Below are 25,719 nucleotides of genomic sequence, written 5' to 3'. Positions count from 1 at the left end.
CCTCGAAGCAAGAAGGCTTATCGGGGACGGAACATGGCAGACAGACGGGAGGAGGACTGGGCGGAGGAATGGATGGTGAGATGGGACAGCAGGGAGAGCATCAGAAGGCAGTCTGCTCGCTCAGTCGACTGGCTGGCGGTTGGTGGTGCAGAAGTTGGCAGCGAAGACGGCTGATGGAGATGGGTGCAGTTCAGCGTCGATGGGTGAGTGGAGAGTGTGGGACAAGACAAGACTAGACATGGAACAGTCGGCAGAGCAGACTCTGGGTGCTGGGCAGGGGCAAACTGGGTGGACTGGGTGGACTGGGTGGACTGGCCATCATGGTTGGGCCCGGGCCCAGGCTGCAAGGAAGCCTATTTTCCCTTCGCTTTAACTGGGGCGCCCCCGCCAGCATCCCCGATCTCTAGTTAAATGGCGCGTTTAGCGCCACCACCATGCTAACATAGTACAGTCCTGTGGCTGAATTCCTATTTCTTTGCAACCCTCTAATCAGACAATAATTCAGTTAGCGAGTAAACCAATATCAAAAATCCTCCCACCTGTCTGTGTAACAGTCTAACAGATATGAAAATAATATGAAAATATGATGGATACAAAAGCCAAAAATGGGAGGACTTTATATTACTTTTTTAAAACGAACACTATTTGAAAAGGAAAAAGAAAACCCTCGTCGATCTCCGCCCGTTGAGGGATCATCATCTCGCTCCTCTGCCCCGCACAGGCAGTGCGACCATGGCAGCATGTCAGTTACACCCGACATACAGACATACACATGCATACTTGTCAATCCTTTCTGAAGACTAGAAGAAGAGATCCATCATCCATGCGCTAGGAAAAAAAGTTTAAAAAAAGCCCAAAACTTTTTTTTCCCTTTCGCCTCTCACGTGTTCCTGTAGCAAGAAATATGAGGTTGCTAGTTGTCGGCAACGAGCTCATTTTCGGGGTGATAAAAAGAAAACGGTAAGATAACATGAGAAATGAAAAGGGGGGGAAGGGCAGGAAAATGCAACATATACTCATATGGATATCATAACAGGAAGCAAAGACAATCCACTCCAGAACCCCAGGCTCAAATCCCCGTGAAAACTGACAAATCACTTCAAACTTTCAAACTTGAGCATGAAAAGGGAATAAACAAATAAGATTTTTTTTTTTCACAAAAAAAAGCGCCAAACCAACTAGAATACGGAACTAACATAACGCCAGGGGGAAGATAGCGGGAAGCATGGCAAAGGAAAAAAGAAATATGCAGCAGAAAGAAGGCTACTTTTTGTCACGACATCCACGCAAAATAATGCGCCGGATTCTCATTCCTCAACCCTTCAGAACCATGCGCCACGCCCAGCAACCTCACCCTCTCAATCCTGCCGCCGAAATCATCCTCGACGGAGCTCTTCCACGTCCGCAGGAACGCGCGCAGCCTATCTACAACCGCCGCATCGTCCCGCACCAGCAATGCAACGGCATCATACCCGCCAGCCCCGGGGACAACGCCGCCTATCACCCCTTCCACCTCCGCGGATAACCTATCCAGCAACTCTGTCTGCACCTTTGGCTCGATGGGCACGCCGCTTTTCTCTGTCATGGTGCGCAGCAGAGCGCGAGAGCGGGAGATGAGTCTGCTGACGCCGTCGAATCTATTTCCGTCATTGTCGTCGTCGTCGTCGTCGTCTTCGTCGACGACGTCATTGATGTTAGCTGTATTCGCATGCTGATGACCCCGCGAGACCGCGGATGACGATGATGACGATGAAGAAGGGCGGTGGACAGCCGCGGCACGGCTGTGGCTGTTATTAAGCGCATTACGGTGCAGTAGGTCTTTCAGCAGTAGACGCAATCTATCGTTGTTTTGCTGCAACTCCGCCCAGAGCACGTCTGCCTCCTCCCGGTTATTCTCGCGCCACTGGAGGACTTGTTTCACCATCCCTGGCGTTTGCGAGCCGCAGTCCACATCGCATAGCACCATCTGCATGCCCCGAGGCAGCTTGGTGCCAAAGTCAACACACTCCGTATCCCATGGGTGCTTTGTGTTGAGGTCTTCAACGACGGCGAAGAGCCGTTCTTCGAACTGCGGGGTCCCGACGTCCCCCAAACTTCCAAGTACAGCGGGGGAGAAACGTCGGTAAAGACACGAACCGTAGACGGCAGCGCCAATGTCGAACCCCGAACCGACTTTCCCCTGTGCGGCGCAGTGGGCGGCTTGGGCGAGATTATGTAGCTTATCTCGCACTGTAGGTAGTTCCTCTGGTTGTACGGTGCGGTGGATGACAATGGCGGAAACAAGCGCTGCGACGAGCGCGGCAGATGAGCCTAGACCGGTCTTGTGCGCTTCATCCAGCTTGACGCCAAAGTCTGCGAAGCGCGTTCCTCTGTTGGCACCCGGTGCTTGTGAGGTCGCGGTTTGGGAGTAGTAGTCATTGTCTGCGAGGATGGTGATGGAGAGAGAGCCGAAGAGTTTGGATGCGGAAACGTAGCTTATGTATGTTAAGGCGTAGTTTAAGGATGTTTCGACGAATGGATTCCGCAGTCTACATACGATGCTTGGTTAGTGTCTTGTGCTGTCGTAACCGTCAATTAGAGTAACAGGCAGCTAAAAGTGTGGTGGTGGGCAATCGAAGACCCAGACACGCTTCCCCCATATATCCCTTTTAAGTAGATATATACTCCATGTGCAGATGGCCCCTAGAATCAAGCATTCGACTCCAGACATCCAAACCCAGTCAATCAAACACACCCCGTCTCAGAAAACAATCATCTCATTTAACCACCTGTCAATAGCATATAAAGCCAAACAAACCAACAAGCCCAAAGCCAAATTAAAAGGAGGGAAAAGAAAAAAAAAACAAAATTAACTCACCCATCCCCCTTCTGCACAACCCTCACTCCACCCTCATCCGGCTCCCTCCTCACCCCATACTCCCACAGCGCATCGACAAACTGTGGTGACTTAACCACAATTATCTCATCATCCTCCTGGTCCCCATCAACTTCCCCATCCACGCCCTCCGCCCCCACCTCCTCTCCACCCTTCCCATCCTCCCCTTCATCGCTATTACCATCGCTACCGCCCTCCACTCCACCCTCCCCACCCCTCCTTGGCGCACCCGCTAACCCCTCGTCTCTCTTTGATTTCTCCCTCTGCAGCTGCCGCACAACAACATGAATGCGCGCGTTAAGCGCAAATACCATCCCCGTATACCGTCTGTCAAGCACCAGATAGCCACCCGTCAACAGGACCTTTCCCGGCGCGGAGACTGCCGTTTCGGAGATAGGGTGGTGGGGCATCGCGGTGTGTTTTTTGTTTTGTTTTCCCTCCCTCAAAAGGGGAATTTGGAGATCTGTTTGCTTTTGCTTTCTGCTTTCTGCTTTCTGCTTTCTGCCTTTTTTCTTTTGTCCTTCTCCGATTGGTGTGTTTTGTTTTGATATTCGGTCGTTTGGCTTTCTTCTTCTGGATGGGTACGCTTCAATTGCACTCCGCCTAATACGCCTGCCTATCTTGCGGTGTGCTGGGGTCCGTTTTGCTCTGTGTTTTGTGCTCTGGCGCCGGGTATTTTATGTATTTGTTGGCCTGTTGATGGGGCAGGTGGAACAAGAATAAGAGAGCAAGCGAGCGAGGGAGACAAGACGAGAGGAGGGGAGGGGAATGGTGGGTTGGTAAGCGTTTGGTGGGGGAAGTCCTCTTCTTTCCCTCTGGCTACCGCAAGGTGAGAGGGGGGCCGGGGGGAAGGTCCAGTGATATGGGCGTCGAGAGTATCTTATAAAACAGCTAGATAATCAGTTCTTCGTTGAGGTGAGCCCTTTGCAGGAGTCGAAAGGTAGGTAGTTAGTTAGCGATTGTTGATATAGTGCCGCACGAACAAGCGCGAGAATTTGGCTTTTTGTAGCTTTGGCGGGGCTTACATACATAGAATTTATAAATACTTCCATATGACTTGAAGAAATGAATGGGGAAAAAGGAGATATTCACAGGGGTATTATTTATTGTGTTTAATATGGGATCGGGATTGAAAATGACAAGATCAGCAGTGCCATGTCAGCACATCTGTCTTCATGATTTCAAAAATGTCTGTTTGTGAATTGAGGGGTTTGGCTGGAATGTTTGTTGCTCTTTTACCATCTTAGTGGTTGACGACGTGTGGCTGGTGCCGTGTGGCTTTGCCTACATATTTTTCACTCAGATTGCTTCTTCATCTTCATCATCTTCTCTTCTTCCTTTATTTCACCAACCCTTTTCCTCTCTGTCAGTCAATGGCAATTTCTTGTCACCGGGATACTTACCGTGTCTATTTCTGACAAAACGGATAAAATGCATGCACGAATACTATGATGAGGTGGGTAAAGCCGCCATCATCTTTGTTCTGCAGGACTGTGCACTTAGTCAAAGAGCCTAATATGGATCAATGGCTGCGACAAAGAAGCCAATTTCTAGTAAACATGATAACCGATTTCGAGATCGTGTTTGCGCACGGAATTTGGGTTTCCAACATGGCCTTCTCTTTCCCCTTGCACCCAAACCCGAGGACTGTGTGAAGGCCGTCTATGGGAGCTATCAGCGAATCTTGTGAACTACTCTCTATCCACCGATGAACACGATATTTGATCATGACTTAATATTAGGACTAGGGAGAGGTTATCAAAGATGATCTGGAACAATGATAGGCTATATTAATTGTTGGTAGAACCTCCTGTCCCTTGGTTGAGTAGTTACCTCTTACATCGCTGCTGTGTGCATCCGCTGGAGAGGCCGTTGACAGGATTGCTAGTACAGTACATAGCAGCCCGTCATAAAAATTTATTCCGTTTGCCCCTGTCGATTGTTACAGTGATGCAGTGGTGAGAAGCAGAACATATGGTTCAATCAACACAATAAATCACACAGTTCATTTATGCCGATAATACATTAAATACAGCCTTGGTAAATAGTCATAGCCCTCTGTTCGACTCCAATCTCTACTATTAACCCTGCCACAGGCTTCGGGACAACGCTTGTCTCGTACCCCGGTTTTTTTTTACCAAAGGTATTAACTATTGCAAAGCGCTAATCCAGTATTCCGACTTGATCGACAAGTCGGGTACATGCACGCAAAGGAAAGAAAGAGATACTGGGTTTCTGGATGGATATCTACATATATACAATGTAGAGGTAGGTTTGCAAACTCACTGCTGTTACATGGAGTTCATCTTCTTTTGTCTCCGTTTGTTTTCTGCCTCTGTCAATGGCCGATTTCCGTTCCCGTCTAAGTTTCTGTCCCTGGTTTTCTTTTTCCTTTTTCTTATTCTTTTCTTCCTAATCCGCACAGTAATTAAATCCATAGACTCCTTGCTGCAGTGTTTGAATGGATCAATAAAGATGAAAAAAAAAAGACTCAGTTCTGCATGTCATGACTTCGTTATTGAATGCGGCTTGGGCTAAGTGCTGTTTGTGGCTGGTTCATGTGCAGAGTCCATGATTTTCACATTTAGCAATCGAGTATAGTTGTACTGACAACAAACTCGATTCCCACATACATTAGTGACAAAACTTGGGCGTCGCCTTTACATATATATCCCATTACGGGCAGGATACATACAGAGTAAGGAGCTGGCCAGTATCAGGATCTTGCGGGGTCGTGGCTCGCCAAAGGAAAAAAAAACCCATAACTGTCCTCTGACGTTTTCCAACCCCTCCGTCGAGAGCTCTTCGTCAGTCGGGCAGTCCCGCGGAGTCCACCGTGGGGTTGTTCTGGAAGGCTGTTGTTTGGAGGATGGATGTGCTAACTTGGGGAACTACCAAGGTTAGGAAGGATTGCGCAGGCGGGCAAGAGCCGGCCCCCTGCACTGGGTTCCAAATACTGATACGGGGAGCCAATGAGCTGCTGGCGGTGACAAGGCCAGGAGTTGCTGTTAGCCGGTTGAGCCATGTTAAAACACCAATCGTGTCTGCAGTCTGCAGCCAACGTTGTAGTCTCGATTATTAGTTCAACTGACCTCTCGCGGAGCTCAACTCTAGCCTAACTGACCGCGCTAGAGGAGAGGTCAGCTGACCTGACTTCTGCCAAGAGATGAAATACACTAATAGGGGTCAGCTGACATCCCTGCCATAACATATCATTACATTCATCTATACAAAGCTGGTTGTCTTTATTTACTAACTAACTATAAGTATATACTAGAGATAGCCTGCCCTATCACCCCCAGAAGGGGGTGGGCAAATTAACCTCTACATAGTAAATCCCAGGGATGAAGACGTCTTTAATTCCTTCAACGAGTTGGAAAGCTCAGGCACAACGCTCTAGAGCAGGAGCTTCGTGGAACATGCAAGCTGGACGGAGCAATGAGCTTAGAAAAGCTAATACTCTTTGATATTATAGATATCATCAATGAATATAATAGCTAGATATATTGTCACTAGATATCATCGATAGATAGGTGATGTTTATTCTCATAGAGATTGATTGGATATTGAGCGGGCAGGGTGGTTGGTAGGTAGGGAGGTAGATAGGTAGCTAGTGTTCTCTACTCTATTAGCAATTGACCAGACATTGTGTAGATAGATTGGTAGCTAGATTGCTATCTAGCAATCATTCTTTATTTCATTAGCAATTGATCAGATATCATGCAGGTAGCTTGGTAGATAGATTGGTAGCTAGATGACAATATCTATTTGTATAGTGAACCATTGAATATCAAGCAGATATGTAGGTAGATAGATTGGTAGCTAGGTAGATAGATAGCTAGCATTCTCTACTCTATTAGCAATCAATCAAATACCAAGCAGATAGGTAGGTAGATAGATTGGTAGCTAGGTAGATAGATAGCTAGCATTCTCTACTCTATTAGCAATCAATCAAATACCAAGCAGATAGGTAGGTAGATAGATTAGCAGCTATCTAACTAGCAATATCTATTCGGTCGTAGATACTAGATAGTAGTTACAACGAATGTAATGAGATGTAAAATACAGATATCAGCTGACCCTTATTTTCGCTTGGCAAAGGGTCAGGTCAGTTGAACTCCACTAGCGCAGGTAAGCTAGCCGACGTGCAGTCTCGAAGTGACCTGACCGGGAAAACCTCGCTCCGCCCACCGGACCAAGTCCCCAAGTTCCCGACCTGATCTGATAACCCGCCGCATAACTCGCCGCATAACTTGTGGAGAACATTCGCCAATAATGACATAATGGCCCCATAATTGTCCGGAGACAAGCGAGCCGAATCAGGCCTAGCTCCCGTTGCTAAGAAAAAGACCCGGGACGACGTGTGAGTCAGCACGCAGTCCAAGGGCGGAAGGAACGCCGGCTCACCCGACAATTTGGAAAGATTGCGCCCTTTGAGGCAGTTCAACCAACACCCAGCAGGCTGCAACATTGTGAGTGCCGAGTACGGGTGCGTATCACCGACGATGAACTCCGTATTCCTGTTCTCGTCTGGGGGATATGTAATTTTGTCGTATCCTGCATTCATTCACATGTATGTATGTATATGTACGTATCCATAGGCACATCGTGCGGGCTCATTGGAGGCGAATCCAGGGACCCTACTCGCCAAATTGCTGTCCAAATCCGAAGTATTCTGTAGTTAACAATAAGAACGTCTGATGGAACAACAAACACCAAAAACCTTTGTTATGTGGTGGACATCGTGGAAATGGAAATCAGATACCCGTCATGGAACCACAGGCACCGATACTCGTCACGTAATTTCTGAAACATTACAACCTGGCTCGCTAGTCACGAGGCGCAAGGGCGAAGCAGGCCCTGATTGCGGAGGTTTTCGGCTGGTATTTTTGGTTTGGCGTATTTTAGTTTCACAAATCGGGACAGCGAAAACGAACGAAAAAATAAAATAAAATACAACGCATCTTCATGTTTATCTGTCCCTTTTTTTCTCCTCTTTCGTTCTCTTTCTCTCTCTCTCTCTTTCTCTCTCTCTCTTTCTCTTGCTGCTATCGACATTCCCTCTATACCACTCTCTTGATCACGGATCTCCCCTCTACATTTTGCGAGAGGGAGAGTCAATCATATCCCCCCTCCGAAGGATCGTCTTATCCCAAAATACACATCCTCACATCGTAGATATTGAGGAGCCCTCTCAAACTAGCGGTCATTTCCCGCTCCGTGAAAAATCCCTTCGTTTTTTTTAAATAAAAATTCCCTCGAGTACAGCGTGTTCTTTGACGGCGGCCAGTCGTCAAATGAACGTGCAATTCAACTTCCATCCCAGTTCAGAGGTAAATCCCCCCTTGGCTCCCCTCCGGGTTCCCCTGAGAAATCTCTCAAGCATCCCTTTTTTAACTCGCCTTTGAAGTATCTCCTCTTCGCTCTGAAGAGGTCCCCCGCTAGATAAATGGTGTTTAAGCCATTCACCCATCTCGCACGTCAAGCCTTTACAAAGACTTTTGTCCACGGCTACGCTCAGTCCGTAGTTGCCGCATCCCAATCGTCCTACGCCTCTACCAACACCTCCCTCAACCAGTTTACGAACCTCCCTGCAAAATACACACGCACTGCCCAGCTTCAGAACGCTTTCCAGAACGCTTCTGGCTCCTCGAGTGCGGGCTCAAAGACCGGTCATGGATCCTCCGGAAATTCTGGCAGCGACTCCGGCCTAGCTGCCTACTATGCGGCTTGGCAGCAAGCTCAACAGAATGGCGATGAGAACGATTGGCACCAATTCCAGTTCAGAAAGCGAATTGGCTGGAAGCCATCTTCCCAGGATGCAAAAGAGAGTGAGGGCAGTACGGAATCGAACAAAAATGTGTCCCCCTTATCCGCATCGCAAACCAAGGTCGACATCTCCAGCCACGATCCCAAGGAGACCCGTGACTTCAGAAAGGTTGAAAGTGTCGCAGTTGACGCTGATGTAAGCGCGCAGGTTGATGAGGCCGTTGCGCGCGAAATTCAACAGATCCATGATGCGGAGGCACTTAGCCAGGTGGAGGAGGAACCAGATGTTTCGACCGCGGAGTCCACGAATGGCGTCGAGTCCATAGAGGCGACCTCCTCTAAGCCCACTCCAGAGTCATCCCTGGAAGAGCCTTCTCTTGAGCTTGATGAGTCCTCCAAGGATGTCGAAATATTGAAGAAAGTTCAGGCTCAATCTGGGCGTGTGATGCAACTGGCAGATACCAAACAATATTCGCTCGTACCTGGTGCCTTTGAGAGTATTCTTAAGGAGGGCCTCGTTCCTACTGTTGGGGCTTACAATGCCCTGCTTGAGGCTGCCATCCATCTCCATACGGATATCTACCATGCTGTCCCCAAGGCCCTTGATGTGTACTCGGACATGTTACGCCGTTCCGTTCTGCCCAATGAACAGACATACACAATTCTCGTCCAACTGCTGGCATCCCGCGCCCTGAAGACCTTCCAGTCGATCCAGATCTTGGACGAGCAGCGAGCCCGCTATGGCGGCATGGAAGAGGAAGGCAAATTTATGTTCCAGTCAAGTGAGGCTGAGCATGAACTCTTATCTGAGGATCATTCTCTCTCGATTGCCATGAAGCTCTTCAATGCTGCAACTTCGCACCATGCTGATATTTTATTTCCCCTGGAAACCTATTGCACTCTCATCACTGCCTGTGCAAAGAGGGGGGAGGTTGAGCAAATGATCAAAATATTCGCTCATATGGAAACCCATAAGGTTGTCCCGCACGCGACTATCTTCCCATCCATGATCGATGCATTCGCTGCAAATGGCGATTTGAAGAGCGCAGTGGAGTGCTACAATGAATATAAAGCCTTGGCTATCGCTGACGATAGCGGTGTATTCGGCATCATCGAGCGCAGGGACGCTGAGGTGTATGCAGCTCTCATCAAAGCCTATCTCTCCTGTGGAAAAGAGGCCGGCGCTCTCCGATTTTTCGATAAGATTAGATCCTCGTTCGACGAAGTGAAGGAAGACCGAGAAGCCAGAAAGTCTGCCGTGGAGGATGTTGTTGTCAAGGATGGTTTGATGCAGCACGCAATCAAGACTGGAAGCTTTTCGGAGGCCCTTAAAACTGCTCGGGAATATCTCTCTAAGACTGGACTCGAATCAACATCGGCCAGGATCTGTATGGCAGCTGCTGATTCGGGAAATATCGCTGTTGCATCCGAAGCATACGATCTTCTTCCACTAGAATCCCCTGCTACTATGGGTCCCGCATCGGCAATGCTTGCTCTTCATATCCGTCAGGGACACCTTGCATCCGCGAAACCATTCTGGGCTGTTCTCTCCTCTCCAAGCCACGCTACTCCGGACCTTATCCATCCGACCGCCATGTATACCGTCGCCCTCCTTAAAAGCGGCCAAGTCGAGGAAGGCCTTATGGAGGCGCGGAAAATGTTCACCCGCATTCGAAACTCGGTCGACAGCAAACAAGCCCAGGCTCACCTTCGTGAAGAGATCGACGAGACTATCGACCTCCTTGGCCGTGTCATGATCGAGTCCTCTGCTGTTCTCTCAGCACATGCTTCCATGACCCTCATCTGGGCCATGATCGAGAATGGTGGATTGGTTTCGCCTGTTGCAGAGCACGTAATCGCTAGCCTTGGTCCGTCGGGTATCTCGCAACTTAGCATCCAGGACCTAACACTTGCTCTCCAAGTACAGGCCGGAATGCTGGTCAACACTTCTGAGCTATTTGACGCTGCCAACCCAGCTCGATTTGCCCACATGCTCGAACTTGCGTTGGCTGCTGGGATCCCAATGCACACACTGAAATCCCGTGTGCTCGAGGAAGCTATTCTTAAGATCGCTGACAGCCGCCCAGATTTGGTTCAGAGATGGCGTGGCTATGTGCAATCACCAGTTGACAATTCCAGCTTCGTGCCCGCACGATACACCCCGGTTCCCCAACCTTCTCCAGATTCGAAACCAACGACTCACGAAGATACTTTTGACCCATACGCCCATGCTACCGACTTCCGTGGGTCTGCTGTCATTGCTGATATTCTGGAGAACGCTAGCGGTAGGGCTGAGAACCAACTCAACGATGCCATGATCAAATTCAAAAATATGCGCCGTATTGGCAGACACCCGCGATATATCACTTATGCCAAGCTGATCGCAGCTGCTGCAAAGTGTGGACGCGTGGATCTTGTGCATGAGATCTTGGGTATGGCTAGACACGACGTGCCACTGATCCCCCAGTACAAGGTTGTCAAATATGGCTGGACATCGATTTTGGACGCTATGGTTGCTGCCAGCTTGACGCTTGGCGAACGCGGCCAGGCTGCCAAGTACCACCAAGAACTTAACAATATCGGCTCAGCACCGTCTGCTAATACCTTTGGCCTCTACATCACCACTCTAAAGGAGTCGACGAAAACGTTCGATGAAGCTACCGAGGCCGTTAAGATCTTCCACCGCGCCATATCGGAAGGAGTCGACCCAACATCATTCCTCTACAATGCTCTAATCGGAAAGCTTGGCAAAGCTCGCCGGATCGATGACTGCCTCCTTTACTTTGCCGAGATGCGTGCCAATGGTATCCGACCCACCAGCGTCACCTACGGCACCATCGTCAACGCCCTCTGCAGAGTCAGCGACGAGCGCTTCGCAGAGGAAATGTTCGACGAAATGGAATCTATGCCCAACTACAAACCTCGCCCGGCCCCATACAACTCCATCATCCAATATTTCCTCAACACGAAGCGCGACCGCTCCAAGGTGCTCGCATACTACGAGCGGATGAAAACAAAACACATCCAGCCCACCATGCACACCTACAAGCTCCTGATCGACGCCTACGCCTCCCTCGAGCCCGTCGATATGAAGGCCGCAGAGGAAGTCCTCGACACCATCCGCTCAACGGGCAAACAGCCCGAAGCCGTGCACTTCGCCTCCCTCATCCATGCCAAGGGCTGCGTCATGCACGACATGGATGGCGCACGCAAGATCTTCGACTCGGTCATCTCCAGCCGCCACGTCCAGCCACAACCATGTCTGTACCAGGCCCTCTTTGAAGCCATGGTCGCCAACCACAAAGTCTCCGCCACCGCTGAGCTGCTGAAGCACATGGTCAGCCGCAACGTGGAGATGACGCCGTACATCGCCAACACGCTCATCCACGGCTGGGCTGCCGATGGTAACATCGCCAATGCGCTGTCCGTATACAACGGCATCGGCATCAGCAAGCGCGAACCTAGCACCTATGAAGCCATGACCAGGGCCTTCCTGGCCGCGGAGGATCGCCAGGGTGCGTCCGGCGTTGTGCAGGAGATGCTGTCGCGCGGCTATCCGTCTGCGGTCACTGGGAAAGTGCTGGAACTAGTCGGTGGCGGAACCGCCGGCTCCCCTCCAGCTTAAAAAACGGAGAGCCATGAGCGAGGCTGGGCTCACTCGCTTCTTGTAACCTCTCACCCACCGGCCGGTTTCGATTTCTTCTCCTATGTCTTCGTCATATATACGTTTTAATCTTGGGTCCTTTTTTTTTCTTTTTATATGTGTGTTTGTGTTTTATCACTTTTTTTTTTTTTAATTTTCTACATCTATCAAAAGGACAAAATTACTACACTGGACCTGATTTTTGTTTTGTCCGGCATAAAACAAAGAAGAAGAAAAAGATCAATAATTGGACAAAAAGCCCATGTGTCCTGAATTGTTTTTTCTCACTGCCGCAAAAAAAAAAAAAAAAAAAAAAAAAGCGCCACGAGACAAACAAAATACCCCCGAAACATTTCGGTTTTCTCTTTTGTTCTTTCATTTTCTAAGCAGGAGTTTGGGAAATAAAAATGGAATCTTGTCTTGTGTACTATATACATATACAAAACGTGTGTGGGGCGTTTTCTTTTTTTATTGCCATTTTTTACGTTTTTGCTTTTTGGTTTTTGATCTAACCAGCCAGGCGTATCATTCAGAGATACCAACCTTATTCGTCAAGGAGTTTTTCTTTTCTTTTCTTTTCAGAATGTCAACGCGGGTTGATGGGTAATTGCATATTGGATTTGGCATATATGGTTTTGTTTTCCTATTCTCTACCGGTATTACCTTTTCCTTCTTTTCTCTTCTTTTATGTTTTGTCTTTTACAACGTTCTGGTTTCGATAGACACATCTCTACTCTCTTCAACAACCAACAAGATGATTGGCCCAAATGGTATGGATCATTCTGGATTCCAGTCTAGTTTGTCTTTTGTTACTGGCCAGGGGCTAAGGGGTAGAGCGTGGGGGGAGGGGTTATTCCTCTTTCCCTCGCTCGCTTTTTTGTTTTCTCCCCTTTGCTTCTCTCTGGTTGTATATATGTATGTATGTACATGTACAAAGACACGAATGAAAATTTAAAGCTGCAACTCTTTCTTTTTCTATTATTCGATTTGATTGGCATTTTCCAAGGGTGAATCATACGTACAGTACCATTTCAATCAGCGCAAGGTAGGGTATTAGGAGGGGGCCACGAAATCGATGTTAAGAAGAGAGAAATTTGAAAACAAATGACGGGGGATTCTAGTCAATGAGAGAAAATTCTGGTTCCTTTTTTTAGTGCGATGTCTTTCGTAGCATCGTACTACTCCGTAGCATATAGTAGTATATAGGCGGGATCCCGCTCTGTTGGCAAAGTCACGTTACTCCTGCCCATCTCGCGGGTTCTTCTCACATCTCCCCACCATCCCTCCTCTTCGTCTGTTGTATGTCAAACTGCCATAGACATCGCGTTATTATATTCCCTGACCGTCCGTTAAACATCATAGAGACGCGATATTTCCCACAACCCATACACATGCAATGTTTTAGTTAGATGCGCCCAACCTACCCTTGGTGTATCCCGCCTACCTCCATCTGGAACCGTCTCAACCGGCTCAGAAACATGACGTTGGACAGAGTAGCTGGAGGAAATGATGACACCGGCGGTGGTGCTGTGGGGACCTCCCCAGCCCACGCTCATAGAACACTGAAGAAATTAATTTGTATGTCCAGACTTTCCCTCCTGGTAGCCCTTTCATTCGCGATCAAACCCCCCAACCACTCCCGCCATCCGAGAAAATTTGACTCATTCCCCCAGCGGTCAATTCAAACGGGAGCCCAAGAGTCCATCTAACCTCTCAACTCCTTCTATCCAGTTGCGCCAGGAGACATCGCAGCACCGCATCCCGCCCCTACCCAGCAGCGGCAGCAACAACCCCTCACAACCACCAGCTTAAGCGCACCGCATCCCGCCATGCCGACCCCCATCCCCCCGCACCTCCACCCCACCCCCGACCCAGCCACAGCCCCAGACACCCCCCTCCGCTCCAGCGCCCCAACCCCCATCGCCAACGCCGCCCTGCTCTCCCACCCGTCCCGCGCGCATCAATTCCTCACAAACCCGCCCCTGACCCTTTCCCAAATCAACCCCACAGACCCCTTCCGGCAATTCAACAACTGGTTCCGCGACGCGCGGCTCCCCGCTTCCTCCGCGCCTGAGACATGCACTCTGGCCACGGCGGCGCTGCCGTCCGGCCGCGTCAGTGCGCGTACGCTTTATCTGAAGGAGCTGGATGAGCGGGGGTGGGTGGTATATAGTAATTGGGGGAGTAGGAAGGGGAAGGGGGGCCAAGTTTTTGGAACGGTCGGCGGGAGGGACGAGTGGGGGTGGGATGGGGGTATGGCTGCAGGTGACGAGCAGCAGCAGCAGCAGGGGAATCGATGGGCGGCGTTGACATTCCATTGGCAAGCTGTGGAGCGCCAGGTGCGTATTGAGGGGATTGTGGAGTCGCTTTCGAGAGAGGAGAGCGAGACGTATTGGCGGACGAGGGAGCGGGGGAGTCAGATTGGTGCATGGGCGAGTCAGCAGAGTAGGGTCCTTTGGGAGACGGAGCCGCTGTCTGAGTCTGCGTCTGCGTCTGCGCCATCGGCTGGTGTTATCAATGGGGCGGAGAATGCCAATGCTGATGCTGCCGTTATTAATAAACATGACATTGTTGATGATGGGCGATCTATCCTTGAAGATCGCGTAAAGGAGATGGAAGCGCGATTTGCGGATGTGGAAGAGATCCCGCTTCCACCGTTCTGGGGCGGGATTCGAATTGTGCCGGAGTCCGTAGAGTTTTGGCAAGGGAGGAAGAGTCGGCTGCATGATCGCTTTAGATATGTGAGGATTCATGGGGAAGTGGAGACGGGGGTGGAGACCGCGAAGACATTTCAGTGGAAGATTCAGCGGTTGTCGCCGTAGGGACCTACAGTACAAGTCCGGGTGGTAATCGTCGTACATCCCTCTCCCCTCTTAAGCTCATTTGAAGGCAATCAATCCGTCTCGGACAGCTGCGTTTCGTCTACATGATTACCGATCTCGTTGCCTGCTCGACTTGCCCATGAGCGCGAGATTGGCATCAAGGCCGGCTTCAGCAAGCTGCTCCTTAGTATACATGTACATCCAGCTTCCTGACGAACGTTAACACCATGATATTGCTTGGTAAACAATTAGACACAAAGCTCCGCTTTTAGTCCTTATGAACCCTTTATTTACCTCTGCTCCAGAGGGCATTTTAGTTATTGTTAAGGTTGGGTTATATATAGAGAAATGGGAGGATTGCTTCCGACCCTGAAGCAAACATCTCCTTTTTGGCAGCTTTAATTGAATTTTCATCGTTTCAAAATGGCGTTTCGATGCTTTTGCCATTCTCTCTTCCCCACACTACGGATAAACGCGGCAAGCGCTTTAGACGCCTCTCCTTTACATCTTTCAACGTCACCGCCGGAAAACGAATTACATAGTTATAGATAGCTCCACCACCCAACATTCCTCCCCTATAGCCGGACAATTTAGTTATTGCCGGCCGGCTCAATAACGATAAATATCTCCCATTGAATTTGCTTTCTCCCGCCTTCCGTGTATACATCCATACTAGTACTACTTACACATCACCAGCTAACAACCACACCCCTTCTTTCATCATTCCCCCAACCCTCATCCCAACCCATTCTTGATTTGACATGGTGCGTCGAAGGGTCAACAATCAGGCCACGAGTCCCGTGGATGTCTCACCAGCTGTGGGCGAAGTATCAACGCTAGAGCCCGCAAGACGAAAGGAAGAAGGCAATGAGCGTGGGCAAGGGAAAGGGAAAGGGAAAGAAAATACAGCTCCACGCTCATCTTCATCGGCGCATAGCTGGGTCGTCCTGGCGGTTGCGAGCGGCTTGTTCGCCGCGATGAATGGGGTATTTGCGAAATTGTAGGTTGTGATTTTCGATTCTTGGATTAGTATTTTTTTTTTTTTCAAGGGGTTCGTTGCTTTCCAGTTCCTTTGCTTTCCTTACCTTTATTTTTTTGGTTTATTTATTTATTTATTTATTTTTTGTTTCTCCTTTTTTGTCCGGATATAACGGCCAAGGAAGAATAGTGGATATGGAGGGATTGTAGTGGCAACGAATGATAAGAATAAATAACATGTATAAAGCAAATCTCTCAACAATTGACATCAAGTCTATAAACATCCATCTACTTTGCATACCTACACAGGTCTTTATTTACCTTGGACTAACTAACCACCATCAAACCCAGGACAACAACTCACCTCACGACCGCCCTCTCCCAAACCTTATCCCGCCTTCTTAGCCTCCCTCCCGCCTCAGAGGGAATCGCGGAATATGTCACCCGCGCCGTAAGTCAAGTCCCAACACTTTCCCTCCAACACCACCATATCCATCCATTCTGTGCCCATAAATAGAAATACTAACCACGGTCCATAACAGCTCTTCTTCGCCCTCAACATCCTCTCCAACGGGGTAATGTGGGCTCTCTTCACACGAGCCCTCACGGCATCAGCATCGAGCACCAAAGTAACAATCACGAATACGACGGCGAATTTCTTGCTTACGGCATTGCTGGGGATGGCTGTTTTTGGGGAGAAGGTCGGTGGGCTGTGGTGGGTAGGAGCGGCGTTGATGGCGGCGGGATGTGTTATTGTGGGGATGAGGGAGGGGGCGACGGCGGCGAGTTAGGAGTGTGGATGATGGATGGGTTTATTTTCAGTTTGTAAATGGAGAAAATCAGCTGCAGCAGGTTTGTTGACATATTCTTGGGACCATAGAAATGTGCATTTTGTTTTTCAATCTTTGCTTTTGGAAGCCTTTCATCTACTAGTTAGTAGGCACGAGTTTTGAGATAATGTGTTTAATTAGCGGATGGACAATGGGTGTTCTGTGACTTCTATACTGTTACTCGAAGATGCCTAAGTTACCTGTCCGGATAAGATTATATGAATGTCGGAATATCACTCAGTGCCGGCATACCTGCATAATTTAATATTGCAGAGCAAAGGCCGTGTAACAGCGCCCAAATCTAATACAAGAGTGACATACATATAGCATTCCCAGCACCAAATGAACACACAATCAAAGAAACGGCAGTGCACGAGGACGGAAGGAAAAGAAAGCAAGGAAAAAAACCCGCCGCCTCAACGCCATGATTCCAGAAATTCCTTCATGCAGACATACATACATTCATCGATTCATACATACACTACATCTACCTAATCATTCCTCTCATCCAACTCCTCAGTCCCCTCCACAATACCTGATGAAGATATCGACGATAACAATTGCCCGTCCCACTCGCTACGCTCATGCTCACCTCCCCGTCTACGTGCATGCCATTCTCCGTCCCCTTCCGAGGACCCCAACCTAAGAAATCTCGGCATCCCCGTTCCCCCCATCCTCCTCCAAAACGCCACCTTGTTCGTCGCCCACTGAATAAACTCCCAAGCCTTTTTCTCAACAATCCCCTCTCCAAGCCCGCCGTTCCCACCATGACCCTGGCTATGACCATGACCATCGTCACCGGAGCCATCAATATGCTCCTGAGCCTCAACCTTGAACTGATACTTCAAGCAATCCTTAACCGTGACGAGACCGGATAGGCGCCCACGATGCTCCACGAGAATCACCCTCGGCCCCATTTTCTTGAATATCTCCATAACCGTCTCTAGTGGCAGGCGTGGGTGAACGGTTATCGGCGCGGGGTCGACGTACGGGCTGAAGTCTATGGAGCGGAAACCGGTTGAGATGGCGATGTCGTCGAAGGTACGGGAAGGCGCCTGATCATCAGGGCTGAGATCAGAATTGTAAGGGCTGCCTTCAGATCTGGATGAAGAGGAGGGCTTGGACCCGAAGGTTTGCAGATTGGACGAGGGTACCGGGAGGGTTACGGAGTTTGAGGACGGAATGCTGCCGCGATGGCGATAGGAAGCAAAGGAGGGGGCTGTGGTGAAGCGACATTTGGCGTTGGGGGAAAGGAGGCCCTCTTGTTTTGCGCGATTGATGGCATATTGGAGCTCTGTCCTGCCAATAAAGCCAATGACGACTTTGTTGATGGCATCTTCAACTATCGGAAAGCCTTTGTATTTGTGTTGCCGCAGAAGTTTCTCGGCTTTTGATACGGGAAAGTCGGCTGCCGGAAGCACTGCGGGTTTGTTGGTCATGGCGTGGGAGACCGGGACGTTAAAGATGTGGTCTTCTTTGCTGTCAAGGAATGGGAAACCGTTGAACCAGATCATGCGGTCTGCAATACCTCCTTTGCCGAAGCTGTTGCTGACTGCCTTAGTTACGCCAACAACAATCTACATTAGAGATTTTAGCTTCAAGGCCATATTAACGTTTCGGGAGCATTTTCGAAGCTTACCATGGTTGGGAGGATATAGGTTAAGGCTCCCGTGATCTCAAACATGATCACTGTGACCGAGACAGTCAAATGCATGATCCCACTTAGCGCAGCACCCGCTCCAAGGAATGCATAGGTCCCTGGTGTGATACAAGGCACATCAGGCTCACAAGCTCCAAAGAACTTTGAGTCCGGGAACGCTTCATGTAAAGCTTGGACAAGAATGCCAACCATCCGACCAAAGGAAGCCCCTATGGCCATCGACGGAACGAATATTCCAGCGGGCACTTTGCATCCGTATGAGATGATGACCAGGAGGATTCGAATTATTGTGGCTATCGCAAGGGATATAACCATTGACCAGCGATTATTGGTGCTGATGAACAAAAGTCTATTAGCAAGATCTATTCCTCTGAATAAAGGAATCCAGTGAAGCCAAGAATAATACATACTCACAAATCCCGTTATAGTCATGAGCTCCTTCACACTCCCTAAACAGGATCTCCATCATCTCAGTCATGTTGATCCTTAGAAACATGTTCGGGTAGCATATCAATGCAGTGACTCCGGCTAACACCGTAGCCTCGATAATTGGATGTCGAGATAGATATTTCTTCCGGAACGCCTGCGATCTTAGGTTCCATTTCATAACAAAAGCGCCATACAACCCACCAAAGACGCCTAGCAAAACGAAAAAAACCAATTCAAAGGAATGCCACGTCCGAGCATATTTCACTTGGAACATTACAAGCTGACCTGTCCGAAAAGGATTCATTGCCTGAGGGAATCATGAGCAAGTTTGCCAATCAGGCAAGTAGAGCGGCTCTAGCTGGGACTTACCGCAAGGACTCCAGTTGCCACTAGAGCGCAAAAATAACTCCTCCAAAGCGTTTTTAAGGGGAAATATGAAGCCATTTCCTGTGTAAAGGTTAATTAATATATAATACAAATATAATTTGAGAATGGTGTAATTACCTCCAACGAAAACAAAACACCTCCTATAGGAGAACCAAAGGCGACCGCTACTCCAGCACCAGCTGTGGCAGTCAAGATCTCCCGAGTCTTTGCTGCATTTCGTTTATATTTGCTGAACCATCGTGAAATGACATTTCCAGTGCATACGGCAAAATGGACACTGGGGCCTTCCTTGCCCACTGAGAGCCCAGATGCAATTGACAGCGGTAAGGTCAAAGATTTTATAACCAAGGTTCTTGCCCCAAGGAAACCTTTCATGATGAAACCAGCAATGATAACTTTGATTTCCGATATGCCGGACCCTGCAGCATATGGCGCAAATGAGCTGACAAGAACGGCAGAAGAGAACGCAAAAAGCACCTAAAGTACAGAAGAGAACGGTTAGATATCCTATTCCCCAGCTTCATAACCACATAATGACAATACAAAGTAGAACCTACCGCGAATATAAAGTATGCGATGTAATCTAATGGCGCTATCGATGTCCACCGCCGCCACTCCGGACAACCTTCCAAAGCTGCAAATCAGTAAAAACAGAGCTGAAGAAGAAACGGAAAGCCGCTGGAAGGTAATGAAGAAGAACGAGGAGAAATACCATCTTCGGCACCCCAACAGCAAAACGACTCATTCAAATAAAATCCCGTCGTGCAATACCCCAACTTAATATCTGCCAACCACTCCGTGACAATATTCAGAAAGGCCGCATTCAACCCAATCGCAGCCCCAACGATGGTGACAACCAGCCACGACTGGCCAGCATCATACGATTCGCTGACTTTCCTTCTCCATCCCAGCGTACCCTCTTGGTCCCAGAACCGCGAGCCATCTTTGCGCTTCGCCCGCCGGCGCGCCTGCTCGTGCACGGCATCCTGCACCCAGTCGATGGTCGTGAAGTCTTCGTAGCGCTTGATCTCGTTGATCTCGTAGATTTCGTCCCTTACGGTTGGGGGGATGGCGTGGGTCCCGCTTCCCCGTGGCGTTACTGCGGGGGAGGTCTGTGTACGTACATAATCTGTGGAGCCGCCGGTGTTGAGCCGGTGAATGGAGGTGCGGCGATGTGGACGGCGGGAGTTGGCGGGCTGAGATGAGGGCAAGGGGTTCATAACACCGGCGACACAGGCGTTCCCGTTATCATCGTCAATGGGACGGGGAATATATGTCACTGTCCGAGACACGGCGGATAGATTAATAAACAAGAGGATAGGTTGCGGATTGATCGAGGAAGTGGGTCACTGTCTTGATTTAACAAGTGATGTCCACTATCCGAACCTGGGCGAACCAGAGTAAGCTTGCGCTATGGAAGAGGAAAGGCAAACGCGACTCAACACTAGGGCTGGCACCATGGAAATTAATCGAATGATTTAACTATTCCGTACTTGTTGATAGATATCTCAAGATAGGCCCTTCAAATATATATATATATATATATATATATATATATAAAACTATATACACTATAGTATATTCTATTCTAATCAATTGGAAATAGCTAACTAACGATCAATGTATTCCTGTATCTAACGTCATCAATTGTTCCGCACGCGGAGTTATTTATTATTAGACTTCACCTTTGTCTTCCTCACCTCTCAGCAACCAACTATCGCGCATCTGGAGTCCCAGTTACCATATTAACATCCGATTCCTTTTTCTCTCCCCGCATCGCGCTCGCCAACATTCTCTCACCGTTCATTACTTCCGCCCGGCTCCATCACGCGAGGAATACAAGACACCGACTCGCTCTATGCCTTCCAACACCTCCGTCAACCTTCCGCAGGAGGAGGCCAGTGGTCATTCCGCGTTGCCGTGTACGCGATATAAATTCCCCTTTGTCCCCACCTTACATGGTAAGAAGAAATGCCACTGACCACCATATTCGAATACAACAGTGACTAGAATCAAAAAGATCATCCACCTCGACGAGGATATAGCGCAGTGCTCGAACAACGCCGCATTTGTGATCGCGGTGGCAACAGTATGTGATTATCGTTCACGCTGCTATTGTGTATGGGACACGCGCTTTACCGGCTGTGTACTAATACAGCGGGGATGGGGGTTATTCCGGATGGAAACTTTAGGAGCTGTTTATACGATACCTTGCAGAGCAAGGCCACAACGTCGTCAAATCTGAACGGAAGCCAAGACGGACGATCCAATACAAAGATCTAGGTATGTCAAAATGAACCATCGTACAGCATTTTACGAAACAGGTCACAAATGTTCTCTCTCTCTCCCTTCTCCCCGTTTCTTAATTCAACTCCGCTACGAACAGCCAAATATATACAGTCGCATCTAACATTACCCCATAGCCACCGCAGTTTCCCGCATCGACAACCTCGAGTTCCTAGCAGATGTAATACCAAAAACGACGACATACAAACAGTTCAAAGAAAAGAGAGCGAAGGAGACTGCCAATGGGGCTGGCGTGTCGACGAACCAGCGAACACTTAGCAGCGCGAGGATGCGGGCGAATGGCACGACGTCGCGAGAGCGGAGAGAAGACTCCATGCTGGATCTGAACGGGCAGGGGGACACGCACATACCAACATCTCGGCCGCCGATGGTTATGCACTCATCACGGCCAGATAGTACTCTTGTGGCTAACGATCCAATGTATCCGGACGATGAAGATGTGGGGACTGATGGGGATATTGAGATGACGCAATGAGATATGAGGATACTTTTCTTTCCCTTCTAACCATGAGTGAGGGTAATTTTTTTTCGGTTCTTTTTCAACTTGTGGCTGGTGTATTTATAAAAGCTTCCAGGGGATCGGGGAGTTATTCTTTCTTTCCACTGCTTTGTTTTCCTTTGGAATTTTATTTATTACCACGGTTAGTTATCATTATTGTTAGCATTGATGGTTTGGATTATGATTGATACTGGTCTGGTGTTTTGTTGGAACTATTAGATGATAAATGGGGAAGTCAAATAGAGCAACTGGCTGTTTGTGTATTTATTCCCCACTGCTCCCAACATTCAATCGCACAGTTTTTAATCGTATGTGCTATCATACCATTTTAAATCGCAAACATGCACACATCTTCTCCTCCCTTGCGCCTCTCTTGTCATGTTGTCAATGTTGTCCATGTTGTCTACTCTGTAATGTTGTGCACATTCTCTTTCTGTGGGCCAATCAGCGTCTCGTGATTTGGCTTCCGGTCTTTCGCGAATTTCTAACCTCCAACCATTTCCACCGCTGAACTTCCACTTCAACCTCCCGCCAACCCACCCCGTTCAATTGTCAAGCCAACCCTCTCCCCGCAGAAACTGCTCAATTGGATTTCGCCCGCCATGCCTCCTCTCTCCAGTTCTGCGACCTCCACGCTCGTCCGGGCCTGTACCCGCCAGCAGCTCTCTTCCGCTCGAACAGCAGCCACACTCACTTCCCAGCAACAACGCCGAGGACGAACCACCTCCTCCACGTCGACGACATCTTCCTTCGACAGCCCCTTCGGACAATCCAAGGAGGGCGCGTCCACCCTCAAGATCCCCAGCTTCAAGAAATATGCCAGCAAGTCCGGCGAGTCGTCGAATAAGGTGTTTTCTTACTTCATGGCTGGCAGTATGGGTTTGGTGACTGCTGTCGGTGCCAAAGCGACAGTGCAAGGTAGGTTTCGAATTGTCTTTGCATTGTTATTCATCTATAGTTATTTATCGAATTTTACCGCTGTTCTGCTTCTTTTTATATGGACTATGTCGGCTGTACCTGTAGGGAGGGGAACTCCCTTTGATAATTTTGGACCTTTGGTTGTGGAGAAGAGATCAAGCCAACAATTGGATTCGCATTAAGATTAATTAGGATTGCGCGGTTGCTGATTTGATCGTTGAATCTAGATTTCCTCGTCAACATGTCTGCTTCCGCCGACGTGCTCGCCCAAGCCAAGGTTGAAATTGCGCTCTCTGCGATCCCAGAAGGCAAAAACGTACGCATTCCATTTATCTCCCTGCATCCCCTTCAATTGGAGATAACGAGATAGCGTGGGAGAAAAATTGGAGGGTGAATCCAGTAATGATCGTATCTGACTTTTTTTGCGCGTGCCTCTGCGCTCTCGAACAAAATACAGGTTATCATCAAATGGCGAGGCAAACCCGTTTTCATCCGCCACCGCACCCCTGACGAAATCCAAGAAGCAGAAAACGCCAAATGGGAGAGTCTCCGGGATCCTCAGCCTGATTCGGACCGTGTTCAGAAGCCTGAATGGCTTGTTATGCTTGGTAAATTGATTTCTTTTCACAGCCTCCCTTGAACCCCAAAGCTTTCCAGTGTAACCGGATAAATCTCTAACAAATCATTCCCTAGGCGTCTGCACCCATCTAGGCTGTGTACCCATCGGCGAAGCGGGTGAGTATGGAGGGTGGTTCTGCCCGTGCCATGGTTCCCATTATGATATTTCCGGTCGTATCAGAAAAGGTCCCGCACCTCTCAACCTCGAGGTCCCGCCGTACAGTTTCCCCACCGAGGAGAGTCTGATCATCGGTTAGACACAGCTATAGCTTTCTAACATGCAAGCGGAAAACAAACTATCTATATAAATTTCAGCCCACGCCCAAACCCACATACAAAGTTCTACCCTTTTTTTTTTTATTTATCCCCTCTGCGCCCTCAACTCCAACTTCAATTCCATTTGTGTGTGTATATTTTGGTTTCCCTCCCTCTATCTATCTTACTTGTTTGAAGTTTGAATTGCCCGTGTTGTGTCGTGTAGTGCCGTGCCGTGTATGCTGGGGAAAAGATGATCTGTAGCTTCTTATTTCTACTTTTTGTACTCGTTTTATTAGATGGAGAAGGGGAGGCAAAAAGCGTTGAATGAAAAAGAAAACCATAAATAGACTTCTTCTTATATACACCTATTCTTTCTTTCTTATCTACGATCCGTCTACACCGTTGTCTACGCATGCTGTTAGCAACAGAGGCGTCAGTGTCTTGAGGAAGTTCTGATGGTCAAATGAGTGAATCGGTTCTATTCCTTTGAACACTGCTAGGATCCGTTTCATTATTCACGGGTATCGTGACGAGAGACCGATTGAGTTATGTCCGTTGAGCCATTTGGAAGGAAGAAAAGGTAAAGGCTTTTGCTACCATTTGTACCCGGTGGTATGATATGCCTTTTTTCTTTTTCTCTTCTGCCATCTTTGCTACTCCTCTTTACCAATTGGCCATGTATCTATATATATTCAGCACATATGAAAAGAAGCTAAGCCTCCAGGAACCTGATTTTGCCCAAGAAATTTGAGCAGTTATCTTCTCGGCTGAAAATTCGAGGCCTATTCAGCCTTTTCAAACTATTTCATCCATGTTAGGTGAGATGGCGAGATGATCTAACTATCCAAGTTGAGAGAGGAAAATTCTTTGCAAATCTAGTTTTCAAATTTTTCTCCATCGATTGTCACCAGCCGTGTACTGCGTATAGCTCACACAGCTACGAACAGCTTTCCCCCCCCCCTCTCCCCCCCTTTTAAACTAAAACGTGCAACAGAAACAGTATAGATAATAATAATCGTGTGGGGAAATAATACAACAAGAGAAGAGAAAATGGAGGGAAGTTTAATACAAATATACCAAATCTATCTATCTCTGTTCATGAATACCGTGAAATGATTTGCTATTTCCAACTCAATAAATACGACTATGTAGTCGCCCTCATCGTGGTCTAAACAGGGCAATCAAAACGCCCATCACGGCCGCACCAGCCGCTGCACTCTCGAGCGCTACCGTCGTCAGCTCGCGCTGGGAAAGCGTAATGCGTCGTTCACCGAAGAGGTCATGGATCGTCTGGCGCCAGGAATCTGGAGACAGAGTAGCGTCTGGTGGTAGAAGAAGCGCGGATGTCGACGATTGTGATTGTTTGTTCGGCTGTGACGGGGTGAGGGTGGGTGCGGTAGCAGATACGATGGCTGGATCGGGAACGTCTTGTTCAGTAAACATGGCGGCATCTGATGGTCCTGCTGGAGTCTCGTCTGAGATATTGGAGAATGGAGTAACTGGTTCTGCGATGAGTGATGGCGTAGCTGCTGTAGTAGGAACGGTAGTGGCACCATCACGAAGGGTGGCACCTTCCACAGCACCCACTCCCTCTTTCATTCCATTCTCCCTCTCCAACGCCTCCATAACCTTTTCCTCAAATCCCTTCACCAACCTGTGTCCGCGCCACGGCTCGACAGCTACCTGGAAAATCAGGAACAACAGCACATTTACCCCCATCAGCCCC

General features: G+C 48.7%; 10 protein-coding genes across 10 annotated transcripts in view; 5 read left to right on the top strand and 5 right to left on the bottom strand.

Annotated features, from left to right (window-relative positions):
- Nucleotides 1-1,273: 1,273 nt before the first annotated feature.
- On the bottom strand, nt 1,274-3,285 carry HCBG_04940 (phosphomevalonate kinase; the record flags this gene model as incomplete). The annotated part of the gene is made up of 2 exons (XM_045431989.1): nt 1,274-2,474; nt 2,858-3,285. The coding sequence occupies 2 exons, from the start codon at nt 3,283-3,285 to the stop codon at nt 1,274-1,276; spliced, it is 1,629 nt and encodes a 542-aa protein (XP_045287201.1).
- Nucleotides 3,286-4,170: 885 nt separating this feature from the next.
- HCBG_04939 (uncharacterized protein) lies at nt 4,171-6,522 on the bottom strand (the record flags this gene model as incomplete). The annotated part of the gene is made up of 7 exons (XM_045431988.1): nt 4,171-4,212; nt 4,443-4,537; nt 4,909-4,933; nt 5,162-5,287; nt 5,759-5,880; nt 5,968-6,051; nt 6,516-6,522. 7 exons carry the CDS (start codon nt 6,520-6,522, stop codon nt 4,171-4,173), a joined length of 501 nt encoding a protein of 166 aa, XP_045287200.1.
- Nucleotides 6,523-6,983: 461 nt separating this feature from the next.
- Nucleotides 6,984-7,442, bottom strand: HCBG_04938 (uncharacterized protein; the record flags this gene model as incomplete). Its single annotated transcript, XM_045431987.1, has 2 exons — nt 6,984-7,213; nt 7,283-7,442. The coding sequence occupies 2 exons, from the start codon at nt 7,440-7,442 to the stop codon at nt 6,984-6,986; spliced, it is 390 nt and encodes a 129-aa protein (XP_045287199.1).
- An 882-nt stretch (nt 7,443-8,324) lies between these two features.
- On the top strand, nt 8,325-12,324 carry HCBG_04937 (pentatricopeptide repeat protein; the record flags this gene model as incomplete). The annotated part of the gene is made up of 1 exon (XM_045431986.1): nt 8,325-12,324. The coding sequence occupies one exon, from the start codon at nt 8,325-8,327 to the stop codon at nt 12,267-12,269; it is 3,945 nt and encodes a 1,314-aa protein (XP_045287198.1).
- Nucleotides 12,325-13,765: 1,441 nt separating this feature from the next.
- Nucleotides 13,766-15,484, top strand: HCBG_04936 (pyridoxamine 5'-phosphate oxidase; the record flags this gene model as incomplete). The annotated part of the gene is made up of 2 exons (XM_045431985.1): nt 13,766-13,865; nt 14,019-15,484. The coding sequence occupies 2 exons, from the start codon at nt 13,766-13,768 to the stop codon at nt 15,107-15,109; spliced, it is 1,191 nt and encodes a 396-aa protein (XP_045287197.1).
- A 386-nt stretch (nt 15,485-15,870) lies between these two features.
- Nucleotides 15,871-16,878, top strand: HCBG_04935 (uncharacterized protein; the record flags this gene model as incomplete). The annotated part of the gene is made up of 3 exons (XM_045431984.1): nt 15,871-16,109; nt 16,439-16,538; nt 16,630-16,878. The coding sequence occupies 3 exons, from the start codon at nt 15,871-15,873 to the stop codon at nt 16,876-16,878; spliced, it is 588 nt and encodes a 195-aa protein (XP_045287196.1).
- A 530-nt stretch (nt 16,879-17,408) lies between these two features.
- Nucleotides 17,409-20,613, bottom strand: HCBG_04934 (CLC voltage-gated chloride channel; the record flags this gene model as incomplete). The annotated part of the gene is made up of 6 exons (XM_045431983.1): nt 17,409-18,494; nt 18,557-18,947; nt 18,988-19,216; nt 19,531-19,870; nt 19,951-20,018; nt 20,106-20,613. The coding sequence occupies 6 exons, from the start codon at nt 20,611-20,613 to the stop codon at nt 17,409-17,411; spliced, it is 2,622 nt and encodes an 873-aa protein (XP_045287195.1).
- Nucleotides 20,614-21,179: 566 nt separating this feature from the next.
- On the top strand, nt 21,180-22,434 carry HCBG_04933 (uncharacterized protein; the record flags this gene model as incomplete). Its single annotated transcript, XM_045431982.1, has 4 exons — nt 21,180-21,315; nt 21,397-21,482; nt 21,586-21,676; nt 21,817-22,434. The coding sequence occupies 4 exons, from the start codon at nt 21,252-21,254 to the stop codon at nt 22,173-22,175; spliced, it is 600 nt and encodes a 199-aa protein (XP_045287194.1).
- A 318-nt stretch (nt 22,435-22,752) lies between these two features.
- HCBG_04932 (ubiquinol-cytochrome c reductase iron-sulfur subunit) lies at nt 22,753-24,037 on the top strand (the record flags this gene model as incomplete). The annotated part of the gene is made up of 4 exons (XM_045431981.1): nt 22,753-23,117; nt 23,345-23,433; nt 23,575-23,725; nt 23,811-24,037. The coding sequence occupies 4 exons, from the start codon at nt 22,802-22,804 to the stop codon at nt 23,990-23,992; spliced, it is 738 nt and encodes a 245-aa protein (XP_045287193.1).
- Nucleotides 24,038-25,151: 1,114 nt separating this feature from the next.
- The window catches only part of HCBG_04931 (uncharacterized protein), a gene marked incomplete at both ends in the record, with an annotated part of 2,031 nt that continues 1,463 nt past the window's right edge, over nt 25,152-25,719 (bottom strand). The window contains one exon of the mRNA XM_045431980.1: nt 25,152-25,676. Coding sequence (XP_045287192.1) covers nt 25,152-25,676 — 525 coding nt within the window. The remainder of the gene's footprint in view (nt 25,677-25,719) is intronic.

The sequence above is a fragment of the Histoplasma capsulatum genome (genome assembly GCF_000150115.1).
Source record: "Histoplasma capsulatum G186AR genomic scaffold supercont2.6, whole genome shotgun sequence".
Taxonomy (NCBI): Eukaryota; Fungi; Ascomycota; class Eurotiomycetes; order Onygenales; family Ajellomycetaceae; genus Histoplasma; species Histoplasma capsulatum.
This window is presented reverse-complemented; position numbering and strand designations above follow the sequence as displayed.